The 20,133-nt window shown below is 37.9% G+C and overlaps 2 protein-coding genes across 2 annotated transcripts; both read right to left on the bottom strand.

Moving 5' to 3' along the window:
• Positions 1-4,947: 4,947 nt before the first annotated feature.
• On the bottom strand, positions 4,948-6,000 carry LOC131927801 (putative G-protein coupled receptor B0563.6). The gene has a single exon (XM_059283628.1). It carries the CDS (start codon positions 5,998-6,000, stop codon positions 4,948-4,950), a length of 1,053 nt encoding a protein of 350 aa, XP_059139611.1.
• A 1,888-nt stretch (positions 6,001-7,888) lies between these two features.
• LOC131927800 (galanin-like G-protein coupled receptor npr-9) lies at positions 7,889-16,668 on the bottom strand. The gene is made up of 2 exons (XM_059283627.1): positions 15,622-16,668; positions 7,889-7,924 (listed from the first exon to the last, which is right to left on the bottom strand). The coding sequence occupies exons 1-2, from the start codon at positions 16,666-16,668 to the stop codon at positions 7,889-7,891; spliced, it is 1,083 nt and encodes a 360-aa protein (XP_059139610.1).
• Positions 16,669-20,133: the final 3,465 nt, after the last annotated feature.

Genomic DNA, 20,133 nt, shown 5'->3' with positions numbered 1-20,133 from the left:
GCTCACCTACAGGGCTCTTTTTGTGAGACAAGAGAAACTTTAGGCTCACCTACAGGGCTCTCTTTGTGAGACAAGAAAAACTTTAGGCTCACCTACAGGGCTCTTTTTGTGAGACAAGAAAAACTTTAGACTACAGGGCTCTCTTTGTGAGACAAGAAAAACTTTAGGCTCACCTACAGGGCTCTTTTTGTGAGACAAGAGAAACTTTAGGCTCACCTACAGGGCTCTCTTTGTGAGACAAGAAAAACTTAAGACTACAGGGCTCTCTTTGTGAGACAAGAAAAACTTTAGACTACAGGGCTCTCTTTGTGAGACAAGAAAAACTTTAGGCTCACCTACAGGGCTCTCTTTGTGAGACAAGAGAAACTTTAGACTACAGGGCTCTCTTTGTGAGACAAGAAAAACTTAAGACTACAGGACTCTCTTTGTGAGACAAGAAAAACTTTAGGCTCACCTACAGGGCTCTCTTTGTGAGACAAGAAAAACTTTAGGCTACAGGGCTCTCTTTGTGAGACAAGAAAAACTTTAGGCTACAGGGCTCTCTTTGTGAGACAAGAAAAACTTTAGGCTCACCTACAGGGCTCTCTTTGTGAGACAAGAAAAACTTTAGACTACAGGGCTCTCTTTGTGAGACAAGAAAAACTTTAGACTACAGGGCTCTCTTTGTGAGACAAGAAAAACTTTAGTCTACAGGGCTCTCTTTGTGAAACAAGACAAACTTTAGGCTCACCTACAGGGCTCTCTTTGTGAGACAAGAAAAACTTTAGACAACAGGGCTCTCTTTGTGAGACAAGAAAAACTTTAGTCTACAGGGCTCTCTTTGTGAAACAAGACAAACTTTAGGCTCACCTACAGGGCTCTCTTTGTGAGACAAGAAAAACTTTAGACTACAGGGCTCTCTTTGTGAGACAAGAAAAACTTTAGGCTCACCTACAGGGCTCTCTTTGTGAGACAAGAAAAACTTTAGACTACAGGGCTCTCTTTGTGAGACAAGAAAAACTTTAGACTCACCTACAGGGCTCTCTTTGTGAGACAAGAAAAACTTTAGACTACAGGGCTCTCTTTGTGAGACAAGAAAAACTTTAGACTCACCTACAGGGCTCTCTTTGTGAGACAAGAAAAACTTTAGGCTACAGGGCTCTCTTTGTGAGACAAGACAAACTTTAGGCTCACCTGCAGGGCTCTCTTTGTGAGACAACAAAAACTTTAGACTCACCTACATGGCTCTCTTTGTGAAACAAGAAGAACTTTAGACTACAGGGCTCTCTTTGTTAGACAACAAAAACTTTAGGCTCACCTACAGGGCTCTCTTTGTGAGACAAGACAAACTTTAGACTACAGGGCTCTCTTTGTTAGACAACAAAAACTTTAGGCTCACCTACAGGGCTCTCTTTGTGAGACAAGAAAAACTTTAGACTACAGGGCTCTCTTTGTGAGACAAGAAAAATTTTAGGCTCACCTACAGGGCTCTCTTTGTGAGACAAGAAAAACTTTAGACTACAGGGCTCTCTTTGTGAGACAAGAAAAACTTTAGGCTCACCTACAGGACTCTCTTTGTGAGACAAGAAAAACTTTAGACCACAGGGCTCTCTTTGTGAGACAAGAAAAACTTTAGGTTACAGGGCTCTCTTTGTGAGACAAGAAAAACTTTAGGCTCACCTACAGGGCTCTCTTTGTGAGACAAGACAAACTTTAGACTACAGGGCTCTCTTTGTGAGACAAGAAAAATTTTAGGCTCACCTACAGGGCTCTCTTTGTGAGACAAGAAAAACTTTAGACTACAGGGCTCTCTTTGTGAGACAAGAAAAACTTTAGGCTCACCTACAGGGCTCTCTTTGTGAGACAAGAAAAACTTTAGACTACAGGGTTCTCTTTGTGAGACAAGAAAAACTTTAGACTACAGGGCTCTCTTTGTGAGACAAGAAAAACTTTAGGCTCACCTACAGGACTCTCTTTGTGAGACAAGAAAAACTTTAGACCACAGGGCTCTCTTTGTGAGACAAGAAAAACTTTAGACTACAGGGCTCTCTTTGTGAGACAAGAAAAACTTTAGACTACAGGGCTCTCTTTGTTAGACAAGAAAAACTTTAGGCTACAGGGCTCTCTTTGTGAGACAAGAAAAACTTTAGACTACAGGGCTCTCTTTGTGAGACAAGACAAACTTTAGGCTCACCTGCAGGGCTCTCTTTGTGAGACAAGAAAAACTTTAGGCTACAGGGCTCTCTTTGTGAGACAAGAAAAACTTTAGGTTACAGGGCTCTCTTTGTGAGACAAGACAAACTTTAGGCTCACCTACAGGACTCTCTTTGAGAGACAAGAAAAACTTTAGACCACAGGGCTCTCTTTGTGAGACAAGAAAAACTTTAGGCTACAGGGCTCTCTTTGTGAGACAAGAAAAACTTTAGGCTACAGGGCTCTCTTTGTGAGACAAGAAAAACTTTAGGCTACAGGGCTCTCTTTGTGAGACAAGAAAAACTTTAGACTACAGGGCTCTCTTTGTGAGACAAGAAAAACTTTAGGCTACAGGGCTCTCTTTGTGAGACAAGAAAAACTTTAGACCACAGGGCTCTCTTTGTGAGACAAGAAAAACTTTAGACTACAGGGCTCTCTTTGTGAGACAAGAAAAACTTTAGGCTCACCTACAGGACTCTCTTTGTGAGACAAGAAAAACTTTAGACCACAGGGTTCTCTTTGTTAGACAAGAAAAACTTTAGGCTACAGGGCTCTCTTTGTGAGACAAGAAAAACTTTAGGCTACAGGGCTCTCTTTGTGAGACAAGAAAAACTTTAGACTACAGGGCTCTCTTTGTGAGACAAGAAAATTTTTAGGCTCACCTACCGGGTAGAGGCGTTGCTTGGTGAGGGAGGGGGGGGGGGTGGGGTGCGACCGCAAAAAAATATTTAAAAAATAGAAAAAAATATGAAAACTTTCATGTTGAGCTGCCTCACTTTATAACACACGGTCGAAGATCATAAAATAGACTGTTACTTGGCATTACGGGATCATTTTACTGTTTTTAGTATAAATTGTGTGACACCAACATAAAAACCTTTATGGTACAATGACGGGGGTTAGGGGCGCTTTTTTGACAATGTGAATAACTATATTTGGGGTGGCTGCAAAATTTTATTTGGACGCCGGAATGGGTCTAACGTCTCTGCTACAGAGCTCTCTTAGCTACGCGACAAAAACAACACATAAAGAATGCGCGTCAGATTTTATGACATGTAGACCGAAAATATCCCTGTAAAATAAATTATGAAATCAGTTTTCATACTAGCTTTTAATACGATTTCACGGCATCTAATTTTTCTAATGTGTAAGAAACATATAAATTCACAGAAAACGAAGCTTATTGTACAAAATATAATTAGGGGGCCTACATTTGACGTTACATTTAACGAAATGAAACATATTGTCTCATAAAAGTTTTAAATCTGTTAGATTTGAATTAATTTAATTCACAACTTTACATTTTATTACTTTCTCGTATATACGAAGTATAGAGAAAGTCTTGTAATCGTGCAAAAAAACTACATTTTTGCAAATCTCGACGTTTTAGGGCTTTCTGAGTTGGAAAAACATAGTTTTGCAATCTTGTCCGTATGTCTGTGTGTATCTGTGTGTCTGTGTGTCTGTGTGTGTGTCTCTCTGTGTAAACACGATTACTTGAGTACCGTTACAGCTAGGTTGATGAAATTTCATATGTAAGTATTTTATCAAAATCGTAGATCCGTATCAACTTTTGAGCGATTTCCGATAACCGGAAGTGGTACTTTTCCTACTTTGAATTTTTCAAACGCCTATAACTTGAGTATTATTTCAGATAGATAAATGAAATTTCACATGTAAGTAAAAGATCTAATTCTCTACCTTCTGTCAAATTTTGAGTAATTTCCGTTGACCGGAAGTACTAATTTACGCTATTTCCGATGTCTCTAAAACGCATGTAAATTTATAAAGTACTAATAATATTGCGCACTATTATGCACATTTTGTTTTGGCGTTCGCTTGGTGCGCAATTCTTTTTTCTATGAGATTCTATTCTATTTTTAAAAGTTTAAGTAATTAAAAATCATGTCTACATTCCAAGTTATATAAGAATATTCGAGAAAGTTTAGGGGAGATCACTCCCGGTTTATTTTTGTATCGCTTTTACTTTCACGTTAGTACTTGAGATATTATCTGACCGTGTTGAACTTTATAGCGAGGATCCGACTGTAAGAACTACATTGATATTTGCTTTTCGCGTCTGTATTAAGTATTATATTCACAGTTAATTACATTTAGATGTGTCCTATGGTATATAAAATATAAATTAAAATGAATATTTTATGTGGGATAGAGAGGGATGGCACTCAGGGTTAGGGTTAATGTTAGCACTCAGGGGGGGGGGGGTTGACCTGACCCTCTTGATTCATAATAAAAATGTTTTTTTTTTTCATCGCCTGTAAAAAAGGGAGTGGGGGGTTGTTATTTTTTTATCTTTTTACAAGCTCAAGTTTAGTATTTGATTAAAGGTCTTGTTAGAATGTATATATCTATGTAAAAATCACAAACATTATGTTAAATGACACAGTTTATATAAAATCAAACAGATGACTTACTCAAAAATTCAATGACCTATACACCATCTAAATGACATTCCTGATTCCAAGGTAACAGAGGTATGTATTTGTTTTTAGCAATATATGTTTTTTCAGTATATAATAATATAAGTAAGCATATAAATAGATTTCAACTACAAAGCATAATTTCTTAAGTATTTACCTTTCTACTGACTCATTTTTTGTTGTCCTATTCTAAAATAGTTCAAATAGAATTTTAACACATCAAGATCAGAATGGCTAACAGTGAGAGATTTATTACGCAAACACATTTGAATAGCCAGATAAAAATCCCTTTAATTTAGTAATAAACATGTATTAAATATATAAAAATATCTGGTTATTTTCGTTTAGTCTTAGAAAAGACCTGAACGATAAACAGAGATTTGTACGTGTCTCTGAATGTTTTGTTCATGACGACATAAATGACAAAGTTACAGGAGCTGTTGATACACAGCGCGATGTTCATGACCTGGTACATGATCCTACCCAGGTTAGAGGGGGCGTCACTCGTCATGGTGTAGTACATGTACTGGGGGATGTACGTGGGCAGCGACAGGATGCCGCAAGCCACGGTGTACACGGAGCAGACGGCAAGCAACATCTTGGTCGTCCGGTTGCTCGAAGCTTCTTTTGAGTTTTTGGACATCATCGCTTGTCGTTTGACGGATACGACCTTGATTCTGATACCGATGGCCAAACAGCCGACGAGTGTAAAGACAGGAGGGATTTTCATGACCATGTAGGACATTGATTCTTCCAACATCGCCACCATGTCGATGTGAGCGTAATGATACGCAGATCTTTTGATTAGACCAAACGAGATGTTGAATTCAGTGTTGATTTTGTATTCGAATGTCAAGAAAAAAGACATGTGTATGAAGAACATGTACCAGAACACTGCGACACAACACACGGCCGCCCATGTTCGTGACGGGGTTACGATCTGCTTGAAGTGGAGAGGCAGAAAAACGGCGACCAGCCTCTCCACTGTGATCAGCATAGGCAGGGTGAGAGAAACCCCGCCCGACCCGTAGTCCATGACGTGAAAGATGTGGTACAGCACATACAGGAAGTACGACACGGAGCGGACGTACAGGAAACCTTCAACATCTGACATGATCTCGTACACAAGTTTGGGCACGCTGTTGAAGCCGATGAGGTAAGTGAGGTCGCTGATGGCGAGGGAGATGAGGAGGATGTTGGAACACTTGTGTAACCCCTGCCTGGCCAGGACGATGATGCTGAAGGTGTTGCCCACAATTCCAAACAGCGAGATGGCCGGGGTAATCCCCAGCATGAGGATCTGGAGAACTTCCTGCGTTTGTTCCTTGCTTAAAATCTCCACGAGGATCTCTTGTGGTAGGGTTTCATTCACAGCGTGAATGTCCATGGCAACGTGTTGATTGAACCGCTGATCCCTACTGGACTCTAAACAGGCCTACAACAGATCATCCGATTAGCTTACACATATAAATAAACCACTAAGCTGTTATTCTAGATTTGTATATGACTATGCCAAAAGTAGGTAGAGGTTCAAACAGTTATTGTTTTTTAACTTCAACGTAATTGTGTCTCTGACCCATCTATGATTTACCTGATAAGCCACAGGCAAAATCAACTCAGCAACCTCTAGTTTATTTAGTTTGTCTATAGAAGTTACAACTTATTTAATCATTTACATTTTTTATTTTTCTATTCTAAATTGTAAGATCAAATTAAACTAAACAATGTTTATATATCTATCGAATAATTTTAGGGACTGGCAATCAGGTATTTATTACAAATAATTCTCGAACATTTTATTAAGTCAAGTCTCAGCCAATTAGCAAGCCAATGGGGACTAGCGATTACTTGCTATTAAACAATTTACTATTTCGTGGACTGAAAGACAGCACAAAATCGTCTGATTTTTTGCAGCTGTATCGAATTTCGATTATATTCAGCGGATTTTAAATTGTCCCAAGATTAAGTCTAGTAATTGTAGCGTTCACGAGATTGGAGAAATTGTCATGGCGGGTATCTTGGTTTAATGGGTTCAGCTACAGGGGACACAACTCGAATGTTTTAAAAACAAAGACCAATAATCACGTGTCAGATTTGTTTGACTCGATATTCGAACTTGTGCCTGCACGTGATAGTGTCACGCCGGAAGCAACAAGTCACGTTATTGTACCGGCATTCACCAGGTGACTTAGAGTCAGTATCGATACACACGAGGTCGATACAGACGAGGTTAATCAGGAATCGATACAGGCGGGTTAATCGGTGAGCAGCGGTGTAAACACAATTTATTGCGGAGAAATTAGAGCAGCCATTTAAATTTGAGTTGTTTCCCTTAGGCTAGTCAGGGCTTAAATCTGACACAAAGATTTATCGGCAATGAATTTTTTTTTTAATTTACCGGGGGTAGGGGGGGGGATACACCGGAATAAATGACTAGTTCTGTGACATTGTCACTTGTTCAACTGATATTGTCAGTGTTGTGTACATAATCAAATATTTTGTCTGTGGTGTGTACATGTTCAAATATTTTGTATGTGGTGTGTACATGTTGAAATGAAATTCTCAGTGTTGTGTACATATTTAAATTATCACTTCAGTGTTGTGTACTTATTATAGCTGGCATTGTCAGTGTTGCGAACATGGTGAGCCTGTATAGCTGAGTGCCAGTAACAGATATCTGATATTTGATGCTAGACAGCACGACCTACTCGTAGCGTTGGCTGCTCGTACAGTACAGGTGTGGTAGGTGTCCTTACGTTAACTCAAGGAATCACAAACACCAGACTTAACCAAAACATGTCATCAAAACAGCAACAACCGCCAACAGAACCTTACATCAGAACAGCAACAACCGCCAACAGAACCTTACATCAGAACAGCAACAACCGCCAACAGAACCTTACATCAGAACAGCAACAACCGCCAACAGAACCTTACATCAGAACAGCAACAACCGCCAACAGAACCTTACATCAAAACAGCAACAACCGCCAACAGAACCTTACATCAGAACAGCAACAACCGCCAACAGAACCTTACATCAGAACAGCAACAACCGCCAACAGAACCTTACATCAGAACAGTTAAAGTCCATTCCGCCATTTGTCTCAATTGGGCCAAACGTCTATTCGGTGTGTTTATCATGGCAAACAGTCTTCTGGGCAACTGCAGTCGGGCTGGTGTCTTTCAGGAAAACGTCCGGCTACCCTATAACTTATCCAACGAAGGCCTTAGTTTTTACAGACTAATTGTGTAGGTCCACAGCTCTTAGGTAATTAGAAGTTCATCTTAGCATCCCTGCTGAGATTCAGCTACAATTGACAGTTGGATATTCACATGTTAAGCACATTAAACATCGATTCACTGATTCACATGCTTCATCGCCCTCACTGCGTATAGGATCATTATTAGCAACCAACAGCTTATCCAAACAATAATGCCGGACACGGTGCCAGGGAGGAGAAGAAGGGGAAGACAAAGTCTGCTCTTGGCTGCTCCTTACAGAACTACTCGGAGCAGCAACGTCAGACGACAGGAAACTACGAGAAAATAAATCGTTTTGCCCAACAATACAAATTAGGATTAAGGGACGATTGCTTGCTTGACTGAATAGTAAAATTTCCATTTGAACTTCTAAAAAGTGTTTTTTGATGAGCGTTGCTTGCCAAAACCTTACGCAATTCTATTGAACTTTGTACTCTTTGAAAGCTCATATTCTAAATCGTCCAACTGGCCTGGCCAAATATTGAGTTTATACTTTTTCTATTTCATTATTTAAATGAGGTCTGCAAGTTGAATTGAGTTAGTTGTTGTTTTTTTTTGCTAAGCTAATTGGTTTCTAATTTTTTTTTAATCCACCTCAAGCCTTTACTAACACTTGAACTAGTACTTGTAACAATGATAGGACGACGTGGTCGAATGGTAGAGTGTTCGTATGCTATCCCGAAACTCTCGAGTTTGGGTCCCTGGCTGGAGTCGTAGCACGTCCCTGGGCGCACTCAGCTCTAATGGGTACCTGACTTACGTTAGGGAAAGTAACGACCGCCTGGGCATTGTGCTGACCATACTATCCCTTCACATGTCGAGGTCACGGAAACAGTTGAACTCTACTTCACCTGCCGCGTGCTTGTAGTGGATTTCCGATTAGGAAAAGAGAGATTCCCGGAAAGTCGGATAAATTTTCTTCACCTCCTTTTCATCTTTTTTTATCGCTGTCATGATCATCACTGCCATCTCCCCTAACTACTAAAGCGGTAGTCAACCTTATCACCAAGTCGTTTATTGTCAAATCTCAAAGACAGTATTTTAATTATGGTTTGTTTTTTGTTTTTTTTTGGGGGGGGGGGGGTCAAAGTCAGTATTTAAAAATAAAAATTATATATATATATATATATATATATATATATATATATATATATATATATATATATATATATATATATATATATATTGCCTCAGACATGTAATTTACAGCGTCAGTTTGCCTTGCATGTTCGCTTTATTATTAAAGTTTTCATCATAGGCGCGTGAGGACTGATACAGATTTACAATAGTAATATTTATTTTTTACATGTAGCCTACATTCATTCATTTTAGCTGATTTACTAACGCATAGATCTAGATCAGGGGTCGGCAACCTTTAGGGACGGAAGAGCCAAAAGTTACAATTTACCAAATATCCCAGTTTTTATAGAGCCACTAACATTTTTATATTATGATATTTGATTAGGATTATAAATATATATATATATACATATATATATATATATATATATATATATATATATATATATATATATATATATATATATATATATATACATATATATATATATATATATATATATATATATATATATATATATATATATATATATATATACACATATATATATATATATATATATATATATATATATATATATATATATATATATATATATATATATATATTTTAAATATGAAATATGCATACATTAAATGCATACATTAAAGTATTGTATCTAGCTCTGCTAGAATACTAAAATCAGTAATTAAAGTATATGACTTTAATTATTAAATACTATTTACAACAGTTTCGCCTTGCATGCCTTTTGAACGTTTGTTTAAACCTGGCTAATAACTTGTTTTCACTTTCACAGCACGCCTCTAGATTTTTATTTGTCAGTTGGCTTCTATACTTTGTATTATATTCATGCAAAAAAACGCTTGCTCGCATGAATATGTTGACCCGAAGATTGTCAGCACTCCAAATGCCAAATTCTTCACCTTATTATAGAGCTGGTAAGTAGGTCATCAACCAGTTTTATTGCTCATGCAGGTTTTATTGAGCCGTAGAACTGGTTGGTTACCTACTTACCAGCCCTATAGCATCCAGCAAGACTATTCCATGCGTCACATAGTAGGGCCTAAACTTGCGGCATTTCTTTTAGAGCTGTCCAGTTGTACAGTGAAACGTGCATGTTTTACTGGACCTCCAAATCATCTGACTTGCTCTTGAGATCTCTGAACTTACCAATCCACAAATGTTTCGCTTTCAAATCTAGAAATTTAATTTGAAGCGAACCAGCATCAATTCCAAATAGCTCAAAGTTAATCTAATTTGTTTTTGTCTTTTCGAAACAATCATCTAATCCAAGCAAGGCATAGGGTTTTCCTTTCCATGCAGTTTTAGATTTAGCTCGTTTAGTTTCTTTGTGATCTCCACCATGAAGTTGAATATTGCACTTTGGGATAGACAAGTTAATAGGAAGTATATTGAAATATGGCGTAACTAAATATTCTAATGGAATAGCGAGTGTTTATTGTTTATGTTTATTATTTTATCGTTCATTACCGAGTGTTGTAGAACAATATGTTTATGAGTTTTGAACATAAAATAATACAATTATTAATATTTGTGTAGGGAGCTAAAGAGATGCATCTCGACGTCAAAAGAGTCGCATGCGGCTCGGAGGCGCATGTTGCCAAACCCTGAACTAGATCTAATACTTTTTGTTTTATTTTCTGCCTCACTAATACAAAACGTCAAATATTTATTTTTTTTATTATTTATTGTTTTTTTTTTTTCAAATAAAATTATGCCTTTTAGGCAATGAAGCTTTGACTGATAATAGAATAATTTTTTCGATGATCGAACACGTTTAAAAATGTCTAAAAATTAATTGTTTAAAGGTGTGATGTTTTAATTCAAACAGAAGTCAAATAATAATTCTAAAACCTGAAAAGTATATAACTGCATATTATTTTTCTTTCATTTTTTTAGTTATCCCTCGTAAAGTACTAAACAACAACGTTTTATTTTTTTAAACCACACGGAATATATAGTTATTTTAACGTGTTTGAGAAAATAGATCAAGTTGCTTCCCCTGACTGTTTAAATTTATAAACGGTAGGTAGAGAAAAAACAAAATTTTATTTAAAACTTTTGTTTTGTTTTGTTTTTTTTTTATTTTAAAATGTTTTTAAAAATGGTGATAAAAATCACGCGATCCTTATACTTTTTTTTTTTACAAGACTGGATATCTTTAAAAATTTCTTTAATTAAATTAAACTTTTTAAAATAAATAAATAAATAAAAAAAGGTTTAAATAAAATTTTGTTTATTATTTTAAAAAGTTTAAAGACATTTTTAAAGATATCCAGTCTTGTAAAATTGTATAAGGATCGTGTGATTTTTATCACCATTTTTGTATTTACCAAATACTGCATCCAAAATTCTTATATAACAGGCTTCATACAATCTGCAATTTTTTTATTACAAGCATTTCCCAGGAACAGTTTAAGAATTCTTCATTTCCATTCTTAATTCAAGTGGTGGAATGGATTCATACTAACACAATTAAGTATTACATAATGAGCCATTTGGGCTGTTTACTCCTGTCTTAGCCTGCTTTTCTTTTGTCCAACCAAGAACAAACTACGAAGCAGCAGTTGTTTGATTTTGTTGCTATCCCCAGCTGTCGAGCACCATCTGCCCTAGGGTTCGAACTCGCGACTTTTCGGTTCATGAGCTTTACCGAATCGACACCGCCGACCACCGACTTCAGACATTTCTAGACAATCACACAGATTAAAACTTCTATTAATCTAACCTTCTATTGATATAACCTTCCATTAATCTAACCTTCCATTAATCTAACCTTCCATTAATCTAACCTTCCATTAATCTAACATTCCATTAACCTAACCTTCCATTAATCAAACCTTTCATTAATCTAACCTTCGCTTAATCTAACATTCCATTAATCTAATATTCAAATAACCTTCCATTAATCTAACCTTCCATTAATCTAACATTCCACTAATCTAACCTTCCATTAACCAAACCTTTCATTAATCTAACCTTCCATTAATCTAACCTTCCATTAATCTAACCTTTCCATTAATCTAACCTTCCATTAATCTAACCTTCCATTAATCTAACAATCCACTAATCTAACCTTCCATTAATCTAACCTTCCATTAATCTAACCTTCCATTAATCTAACCTTCCATTAATCTAACCTTCCATTAATCTAACCTTCCATTAATCTAACATTCCATTAATCTAACCTTCCATTAATCTAACCTCTATTAATCGAACCTTCCATTAATCCAACCTTCCATTATTCTAACAATCCACTAATCTAACCTTCCATTAATCTAACCTTCCATTAATCTAACCTTCCATTAATCTAACAATCCACTAATCTAACCCTCCATTAATCTAACCTTCCATTAATCTAACCTTCCATTAATCTAACCTTCCATTAATCTAATCTTCCATTAATCTAACATTCCATTAATCTAAAATTCAATTAATCTAACCTTCCATTAACCTAACCTTCCATTATTCTAACATTCCATTATTCTAACCTTCCATTATTCAAACCTTTCATTATTCTAACCTTCCATTATTCTAACCTTCCATTAATCCAACCTTCCATTAATCTAACCTTCCATTAATCTAACCTTTCATTAATCTAACATTCCATTAATCTAACCTTCCATTAATCTAACGTTCCATTAATGTAACCCTCCACTAATCTAACCTTCTATTAATCTAACCTTCCATTAATCTAACCTTATTCTTAAAAAAGCAATATATTTTTAGTCCAGATTAATTGTGCAAGAACAAAAATTGTGAACATTTTCAAGATTGTGAAATTATGTTATGTTATGCCTAGTTACCAAAATTTGTAGAAGCTTTTAATTAGTTCGAAATGTCTGTTTGTTTGTTTGTTTGTTTGTTTGTTTGTTTGTTTGTTTGTTTGTTTGTTTGTTTGTTTGTTTGTTTGTTTGTTTGTTTGTTTGTTTGTTTGTTTGTTTGTTTGTTTGTTTGTTTGTTTGTTTGTTTGTTTGTTTGTTTGTTTGTTTGTTTGTTTGTTTGTTTGTTTGTTTGTTTGTTTGTTTGTTTGTTTGTTTGTTTGTTTGTTTGTTTGTTTGTTTGTTTGTTTGTTTGTTTGTTTGTTTATGGATTCGTGGCAGATCTAGTAACTCAATTTTGACCTACTTCTAATGCAGCTATCTCGTTCCACTTCGATGACAATACAAGTCTATCTAATTTTTAATTTAATTAGATGTTTAATTAGTGATTAAAAATTAATTAAACGGTTTCGAAACTAAGGAGAGTTAACAAAATTAAATCACTCGATAGATTACTATATTCAGTAACAGAAGGGGAAATAACTAGCTAGACCCTATCACTCTGTCTGGTGAGCTGTGGTTCACGAGAATGTTTATAATCGTATCAAATATCGGCTTGCTGATGTCTGTTAATAGTGATTACAGACGGCTGCATTCACGCTATCTATATATATAATTCTCTTCTTGGAGACCATATAAAACACCAAGCTGTAAGCGCGCCTAGCAGTCCCCTCTCTTCCTCTCTATGCATATCCCTTCCACCCCCACCCCAACATGGTCTGGTGAGCTGTGGTTCACGCTAAATGTTTACAATCGTAGAGTCGAGTTTAATGACGGCTATTAGGGGCAGATAATTTAGTTCGAAACGATTTAAAACTTAGGGGAGGTAACTAAGATGAGGCTGCTTCCACGGGGGGGGGTGGTGTAGGGTAGTTTTTGGGGGAAAGATGGGTGGGGGGGGGGTTATCGTCCTTAACGACCTACTGATAGTGTTTTAAAGCAAATATTTTCAGTGGCAGCATTGGTACTGTCGAATTCAAAAATGATGAATTACTGAAAAGTAGAAAATAAAACAACTAAATAGCGGCATATGATATGCCGCGGTTCGTCTCGTATTATGTAAAAGATGTCTTGAGCGACTAAAGCTTTTATGAAGGAGAGCAGATTAGTTTTATTTTCTTATTTTCAGGGCATTTAAAAGCGATATCTTTTCTGTATCTGTCTGATATATTATGCTGTGTTTGCTGTCTAAAACTATTATTTGGCCAAGGATTGTTAATTTTTTTAAAAAATTCCAGTCTGAAATATTTTTTTTACATTTACTGTGTAGATTTTGTTGTCTCACAAAGAGAGCCCTGTAGGTTAGCCTAAAGTTTTTCTTGTCTCACAAAGAGAGCCCTGTAGTCTAAAGTTTTTCTTGTCTCACAAAGAGAGCCCTGTAGCCTGAAGTTTTTCTTGTCTCACAAAGAGAGCCCTGTAGTCTAAAGTTTTTCTTGTCTCACAAAGAGAGCCCTGTAGTCTAAAGTTTTTCTTGTCTCACAAAGAGAACCCTGTAGTCTTAAGTTTTTCTTGTCTACGCCTCTGCCTTGTAGGTGTGCCTACAGTTTATCTTGTCTCACAAAGAGAGGCCTGTAGTCTCACAAAGAGAGCCCTGTAAAGTTTTTGTTGTCTCATAAAGAGAGCCCTGTAGTCTAAAGTTTTTCTTGTCTCACAAAGAGAGCCCTGTAGCCTAAAGTTTTTCTTGTCTCACAAAGAGAGCCCTGTAGCTGAGCCTAAAGTTTTTCTTGTCTCACAAAGAGAGCCCTGTAGCCTAAAGTTTTTCTTGTCTCACAAAGAGAGCCCTGTAGGTGAGCCTAAAGTTTTTCTTGTCTCACAAAGAGAGCCCTGTAGTCTAAAGTTTTTCTTGTCTCACAAAGAGAGCCCTGTAGCCTAAAGTTTATCTTGTCTCACAAAGAGAGCCCTGTAGCTGAGCCTAAAGTTTTTCTTGTCTCACAAAGAGAGCCCTGTAGTCTAAAGTTTTTCTTGTCTCACAAAGAGAGCCCTGTAGCCTAAAGTTTTTCTTGTCTCACAAAGAGAGTCCTGTAGTCTAAAGTTTTTCTTGTCTCACAAAGAGAGCCATGTAGCCTAAAGTTTTTGTTGTCTCACAAAGAGAGTCCTGTAGGTTAGCCTAAAGTTTTTCTTGTCTCACAAAGAGAGCCCTGTAGGTTAGCCTAAAGTTTTTCTTGTCTCACAAAGAGAGCCCTGTAGTCTAAAGGTGTCTCACAAAGAGAGCCCTGTAGTCTAAAGTTTTTCTTGTCTCACAAAGAGAGCCCTGTAGTCTAAAGTTTATCTTGTCTCACAAAGAGAGCCCTGTAGCCTAAAGTTTGTCTTGTCTCACAAAGAGAGCCCTGTAGGTTAGCCTAAAGTTTTTCTTGTCTCACAAAGAGAGTCCTGTAGTCTAAAGTTTTTCTTGTCTCACAAAGAGAGCCCTGTAGCCTAAAGTTTTTCTTGTCTCACAAAGAGAGCCCTGTAGCCTAAAGTTTATCTTGTCTCACAAAGAGAGCCCTGTAGTCTAAAGTTTTTCTTGTCTCACAAAGAGAGCCATGTAGCCTAAAGTTTTTGTTGTCTCACAAAGAGAGCCCTGTAGTCTAAAGTTTATCTTGTCTCACAAAGAGAGCCCTGTAGTCTAAAGTTTATCTTGTCTCACAAAGAGAGCCCTGTAGGTGAGTCTAAAGTTTTTCTTGTCTCACAAAGAGAGCCCTGTAGTCTAAAGTTTTTCTTGTCTCACAAAGAGAGCCCTGTAGTCTAAAGTTTTTCTTGTCTCACAAAGAGAGCCATGTAGTCTAAATTTTGTCTTGTCTCACAAAGAGAGCCCTGTATTCTAAAGTTTTTCTTGTCTCACAAAGAGAGCCTTGTAGGTGAGCCTAAAGTTTTTGTTCATCACGACGTAGATGATAAAGTTACAGGAGCTGTTGATACACAAGACGATGTTGATCACCTGGTACAGGATCGTGCCCAAGTTGGACGGGGCGTCGGTGGTCATGGTGTAGTAAAAATACTGGGGTACGTATGTGGGTAGGGACAGGATGGCGCAGGTACACGTGTACAGTGTACACACAGCCAGCAACATCTTGGTTGTACGGTTGGACGACGCCTCGCCTGAACTCGAGTTTGTCATGTGTGTCCGTTTGATGGACGCCAATTTTATTTTAATGCCGATGCCCAAACAGCCGATAAAAGTAAACAGCGGTGGTATCTTCATCATCAGCAGTGACCAGGTCTCCTCAAGGATGAAGACGGTCTTGACATTGCTGTAGTGGTAAGCTGACCGCTGTATGACCCCAACCGTCATGTTCAGTTCCAGACTAAACCGGTAGTCAAACTCGGAATAGAAACTGGTGTGGATAAAGAAACCATACCAAAACACCACAAGACAGACCACAACTGCCCACGTTCGACGAGGCGTTACCACCTGTCGGAAGTACAAAGGTAAAAAAACAGCCATGAGTCTCTCAAACGTGATGAGCACAGGTATACAGAGAGAGACACCAGCAGAGGCGTAGTCCATGATGTGGAAGATCTGGTAGAGGACAAACAAGACGTAGGACACGCCCCTGCTGTAGGTAAACACGTCCAGACTAGAGCCGATCTCGTAGAGAAGTTTGGGCACGCTGTTGAAGCCAATGAGGAACGTCACGTCGCTGACTGCCAGGGAGACCAAGGCGATGTTGGAACATTTCCTAAAGCCGTGTTTCCACAACACCAGGACGGTGAAAATGTTGCCGATGATGCCAAAGATGGAGATGGTGGGCGTGACGCCGTACATCAAAACTCGCATGACGAGCTCGGTCGTCTCATCACTGACCAGCTGGACAGTTGTCTGGACATCGTCTTCAGCACCAGCCGTACTGCTGTAGTTCTTCTGGTGTACACCTGCTAGGTCCTGCATTTGATTGTTTCCAAGCGTAACTTCTATCAACCCAGAGTGAACGTGATTTAGTTTTCTAGTCGATTACCTGTAATAGAACGAATATAAATGTGTAATACTTCATCTACGCCTTTTATAATAATAAAACTTGAAATATTGTTATTAATATAGTTAATCGTAAAGGATTAAGCTGTCGTTTGTTATTGTTCATACTTTTATTTTAAATGTGTGAATTTTTTATTAATTTTTTTTGCCGTTCGTGTTCAAGACACATGGGGCAGATAAAGAAGAGTTCATTTGTTTAACTTAAATTGACAAACAAGGAGATAATGTAGTCAGCACCATGCCCAGCCGCCTTTACTTTCTCTACCGAATTATATTTTACAGCTTTTAAACGAACGACATATATTTTACAGGAAAACTATTGACATGCATTTATAACACCCTCGCTCATCCCTTCATATGCCGAAGTCGAAAATCACATGAACTCTACTTCATCTGCCCTGTGTATGGTTATAGCAAAAATGGGAATTGACCTTTACTTTCTTAGTGAAACCAACGATCCGTGACCAGCTCACACTAAACGGCCAGCCGTTAGAGAATTAAATTATGAAATTGGTAATCTTTTAATTAATTTTTAGTGACAATTATATCAATTATTAGATTAAAAATTAGATATTCTTTCACTGTCTCCTAAGAAGAATGTAACTCGAAAAAAAAATCAAAATAGCTTCTTAACGGTGAGAAACAAACCAATCAATATACAAACAACTAAATAGCCTGTTTGGATTAAATAACACCATAGTAAATCCTCTGTAATATCTCCTACCATCAAACTACCACCGATAGTAATCTACCTACTCTGTGACATCACCTACCATCTAACCACCACCAATGGTAACCTACCTACTCTGTGACATCATCTACCATCTAACCACCACCAATGGTAACCTATCTACTCTGTGACATCACCTACCATCCAACCACCACCAATGGTAACCTATCTACTCACTACAACTGCACGCAAGTTTCAGGGTCAGCCAAGTATAAAAAAAATTATCCTCTACCTTTAAACTTTTTCAATTATTTAAAGAAAACTTTACTAATCAGACTCAACAAGTAGTTCGTCATTAAATAAAATACAGACTAAATTGCCGAGCTCTCAATTTTTAAATGCATAAACCAACTACCAATTAGATCTAACTTGGATGTGATTGAGATTTCAACTGACGTTTGGTGAATGACCAATCAACTTCTTGCCTCAGGCGTGACGTTGTCACGTGCCGACATAAGTCTGAGCGTCACGTCACGGAAGCGACGTCACGTCGATGTAAAAAAAGATTGCATTAAATGAGTCGATTTTATTTTTCAGCGAAACAAAACGTCGATAATAATTTTCTTCGCTATCATACCAGACTTCACCAAACGCATTTATTTTAATTCCCGAATTAAACATAAACGTACATGACAAAAATAGTATAACTAATTCTAGATCGATACAGCGTATAAATTAAATTTCACTACATCGCGAACCAAACTTTAAAACTTTTAATTACCTGATCAATGTCGACATATTCGTGATTTCGTAAAACTACTTATTATTTAATTTTGTAATGTCATGATACTTCTAGTCCTCTATAGCTGAGAAAACTTGGTTAATTCATTAATTGGGCCTATTTTCTATTCCTGAGCACACAAAAATTTGACTTAATAATAATAGTATCTAATTAGTGCGCAGAGTGTTAAATCAAGTTGACAAATAAACAGAATATTTTGAGAACCACTTTCTTAACATCTCAGAGAAAATAAATTAAATGTTCCAGTATTTCAGGATATTGAGTATAATCAGCTAGGTTTGTAGCAGTTGTTGTATATTGGTGTAGAGTCCTACATCAATAAGCTGACAGTGACAATGAATGTAGGTGTCCACTACAGCAGGCGTATGTACAACCTGAATGTCCTGTACCACACCACCCTCGCCATCAGCAACATCACTTACCTCACCAGCTACAACAGCGTGCCGAAACTTCTCTACGAGATCATGTCGGATGTTGAAGGTTTCCCGTACGTCCGCTCCGTGTCGTACTTCCTGTATGTGCTGTACCACATCTTTCACGTCATGGACTACGGGTCGGGCGGGGTTTCTCTCACCCTGCCCATGCTGATCACAGTGGAGAGGCTGGTTGCCGTGTTTCTGCCTCTCCACTTCAAGCAGATCGTAACCCCGTCACGAACATGGGCGGCCGTCTGTTGTGTCACAGTGTTCTGGTACATGTTCTGGCACATGTTCTGGCACATGTTCTGGTACTTGTTCTGGAATATGTTCTTCATACACATGTCTCTTTTCTTGACATTCGAATACGAAATCAATACCGAATTCTACGCCTCGTTGTGTTACGCCCACGTAAATATAAAACTTCTGTATGACTTTACCGTGTTTGAATCTTTGGTCATCGAGGTTAGGATTAAGATTGTTATCATCAAGCGCCACTGTTTTCCTCTAAACTTTTTGTCAAAGATAGTTAGTCTACAGACATATTAATGAGGCAGATGAGGCGCGATAGCTGGGGACAGCCACTTTTCTAGGAAAGACAACTCGATAGCTGGGGACAGCCACTCTTCTAAGAGAGACAACTCGATAGCTGGGGACAGCCACTCTTCTAGGAGAGACAACTCGATAGCTGGGGACAGCCACTCTTCTAAGAGAGACAACTCGATAGCTGAGGACAGCCACTCTTCTAGGAGAGACAACTCGATAGCTGGGGACAGCCACTCTTCTAGGGGAGACAACTCGATAGCTGGGGACAGCCACTCTTCTAGGAGAGACAACTCGATAGCTGGGGACAGCCACTCTTCTAGGAGAGACAACTCGATAGCTGGGGACAGCCACTCATCTAGGAGAGACAACTCGATAGCTGGGGACAGCCACTCTTCTAGGAGAGACAACTCGATAGCTGGGGACAGCCACTCTTCTAGGAGACAAATCGATAGCTGGGGACAGCCACTCTTCTAGGAGAGACAACTCGATAGCTGGGGACAGCCACTCTTTTAGAAGAGACAACTTACTCCATAATCAAACAACTGCCGCCTTTTAGTTTGTTCTTGGCAAATAAAAAAAGAAATGCAGACTGAAATCGGAGTCAATGGCCTCAATGGCGCATAACCAGTTGACACGTACACTTAATTATGTTGGAGGGGATCCCTTCCAACACCAAAATTAAGAACGAAGAAGAAGAAGACATTAATTACTATTTAACCAGAGAACATGGATATCAGTTGAATCATGTAGATAAACAGATCATAACCCGTGTATTTACCTAATGTGATATAGACTTAGTCTAACAAAAACTAACGAAATCACACCAACAAAACTGGCCACTCCACAGTGTGCCAGGTGGCACGCTCGGTTATTTTAATTGAGTTTTAATTACCGGCAGGCATTTTAAAGAGAGCTTAATTAGAGTTAGATTACAAGAGAGCCACACC

This window comes from Physella acuta, unplaced genomic scaffold (assembly GCF_028476545.2).
Source record: "Physella acuta isolate Inbredline_101_S28 unplaced genomic scaffold, ASM2847654v3 ptg001441l, whole genome shotgun sequence".
Taxonomy (NCBI): Eukaryota; Metazoa; Mollusca; class Gastropoda; family Physidae; genus Physella; species Physella acuta.
This window is presented reverse-complemented; position numbering and strand designations above follow the sequence as displayed.